Source organism: Cryptomeria japonica, unplaced genomic scaffold (genome assembly GCF_030272615.1).
Source record: "Cryptomeria japonica unplaced genomic scaffold, Sugi_1.0 HiC_scaffold_223, whole genome shotgun sequence".
In the NCBI taxonomy this organism is placed as follows: domain Eukaryota; kingdom Viridiplantae; phylum Streptophyta; class Pinopsida; order Cupressales; family Cupressaceae; genus Cryptomeria; species Cryptomeria japonica.
In genome coordinates, this window is record NW_026729045.1 from 79241 (window position 1) to 81827 (window position 2587).

The 2587-nt window shown below is 38.3% G+C and overlaps 1 protein-coding gene across 1 annotated transcript; it reads left to right on the forward strand.

Moving 5' to 3' along the window:
* Nucleotides 1–398: 398 nt before the first annotated feature.
* Nucleotides 399–1090, forward strand: LOC131868882 (putative germin-like protein 2-2). Its single transcript, XM_059215688.1, has 2 exons — nt 399–456; nt 555–1090. Exons 1-2 carry the CDS (start codon nt 399–401, stop codon nt 1088–1090), a joined length of 594 nt encoding a protein of 197 aa, XP_059071671.1.
* The last annotated feature ends 1497 nt before the right edge of the window (nt 1091–2587 follow it).

Below are 2587 nucleotides of genomic sequence, written 5' to 3' on the forward strand. Positions count from 1 at the left end.
ATGATGGCGATGGCGAGAATACGTGTAAGGCAGGAGGTAAGTTGATCTTGAGATAGGCATACGCAGCAGGGCAGGGAGAAGATAGAAAATTTCAACGTTAATGAAAGGATGGTGAGAATACATCTGCGGTAGCAGGCGAGACAACCACATGCAGTAAGACTTAGTGTGACGTAAGGAAAAGAGCAACAACTCTGGAAGGATCCGTGAAATATACGGAGTCAAGATGAATTAGTCTTTGCGGAGAGTTATGGTTTGGGCTATATAAAGCGTGTAATGGGTTTGTAATAGACATTCATATCCTGATCTCTTGTGTCTGCGTTTCTATTACAATGGCTAACCGCATGATTTACTTCACGTTGGGACTTTTTCTGTTGATATGCTGTTACAGCGACAGGGTCATGGCAGGGGATCCGGATCCCTTGCAAGATTTCTGCGTTGCAGATGAGGAAAGCAACGGTGAGTGAGAATATTTATACATAAACAATGATAATGATTTGCTTATTAGACGAGTCGAGTTACTAACAGACAGATTGATTTGATCTTGTTTTAAACAGTTTTGGTGAACGGGTTCGTTTGCAAAGACCCAATGCAAGTTTCAGCAAACGATTTCTTCTTCCGGGGACTTGGGCAGGCAGGGAACACCGACAATGATGTGGGCTCCAACGTAACGATGGCGAACGTTAAACAGATACCAGGCCTCAATACGTTTGGAATATCGTTGGTCCGCATCGACTACGCAGTGGGTGGAATAAATCCTCCTCACACACACCCAAGAGCCACCGAAGTTCTTGTTTTACTGGAAGGCCAGCTTCTTGTGGGTTTCATTGACACCAGCAACAAATTTTTCAGCAAAACTTTGGAGAAGGGAGATGTGTTTGTGTTTCCAAAGGCACTTGTTCATTTCCAGCAGAATGTGGGGCATGAAAATGCAGTGGCCATAGCTGGATTGAGCAGCCAGTTTCCCGGAGTTCAGACAATCGCCAATTCTCTGTTTGCGGCGAATCCCCCTCTCCCCGATTCCGTTTTGAGCAAGGCCTTCCGCATCACCCAGGAACTGGTGAATTACATTCAAAAGAAATTCGCATACTAAACAAAACAAACAAGAGGTCTCCCAATGAAGACCGTCTTTCCCAATTCTTTTTTCTCACCGTTGAATAAAACTATCATTTTAGGGTTATTGGCGTCCTCTTGTGCCATTCATAGCATCTGTTTTGGACATCAGCATGTCCTCATCATATTCCAAAGATTGAAAATTAACCGTTGAATAAAACTATCATTTTAGGGTTATTGGCGTCCTCTTGTGCCATTCATAGCATCTGTTTTGGACATCAGTATGTCCTCATCATATTCCAAAGATTGAAAATTAAATATTGATGTCGTTTTGTCCCTTTGATGACAACATTAAAATTTCACTTTGCTGTAACACATTTTAAGGTAAGTTGTAAGCGCATTTTGAATATAATTTCCAATATCTCAAGGTATTTGTTGATTGATACGAAGAAGATAAAAGTGTCGTCATATTGAGAAATTGGCAATCGCATTTCCATCAAGAATAAGATAATAGATATAACTCATACATTATCAGTGAGATCTGCAAATATCATAATCTTCTACTTTTCCCATGCATTTATAAATGATCTAATAAAATAGAGCTTCATACATCAGTTCATTCTAAAGCTTCACGACCTCTTCTTTCATGCCTTCGATGTCTATATAACCTATGTCTTTGAAGCTTGCTCATTTTCATTCTATGCAACTACTGCAGATACTCAAATTCTTAAGAAACTGCAACAATAATGTCTTGAGTTGATGAAAAACATAGTACATGCTCACAACAAAAAAGAAGCATATTTCAAATACATAAATCTTATTCAATCAACATACTCTTTATTAAATAGTCTTGTGGTATTACAGGGGTGACATATTGTTATAAATCACAAAGGGGTGCGAAATATTATGTATAACATTGTAGGCACAAAATTTGACCACATACAAAATTTCAAGACAAGTGGAAGGTGTAGATGTAGAAGATACCAATTTTGGCTTTCTGAATGTTCACATCAGTAGCATAGTGCATTGGATCGGCACATAAGTGAAGAGAACAAAAATCAGCGATGGTGAGATTAGAATGGAATATTCGATTTGATTATCGATCGGTTGGTATTGGAGAAAGTTTTCTACATGATTTATTTAGGGAAGTGCTAATTTGTTTTAGACAAGTGCATGTATTTTATTCCATATTTGATAGCTAGGTGCATGTTTTTTATTCTAGGTTTTGATTGAGGTTGACAAGGAAGTGAACGCTATTTGGTTGCATAGTTTAGCTTGGGGGAAGACATTGAAAAGAGAGACTATAAAATAATGAAGATATCAATCAATAGATTTGGATGAAGAAAAACGTCGAGTAATAAGATGGTGCAACACTTGGAAATGGAGATTCTAGATTTCAACTCATGGAAACATAAGTTTTGTCATTGGAGAGAATTAGTCAATGAGCGTAGAACTCGAGCATATTGTTAAGCAAGCTCTTTCCACAAGAATACAATATTGTACGAAATTACATAAGTGCTAGGTAATGTCCACTTTG

Excerpts from the sequence above, each read along its gene's own strand:
- LOC131868882 (XM_059215688.1), top strand. The coding sequence starts at position 399 with ATGGCAGGGGATCCGGATCCCTTGCAAGATTTCTGCGTTGCAGATGAG. Across the intron at positions 457-554 it reads TGCAGATGAGGAAAGCAACG|TTTTGGTGAACGGGTTCGTT; the intron begins GTGAGTGAGAAT and ends TGTTTTAAACAG.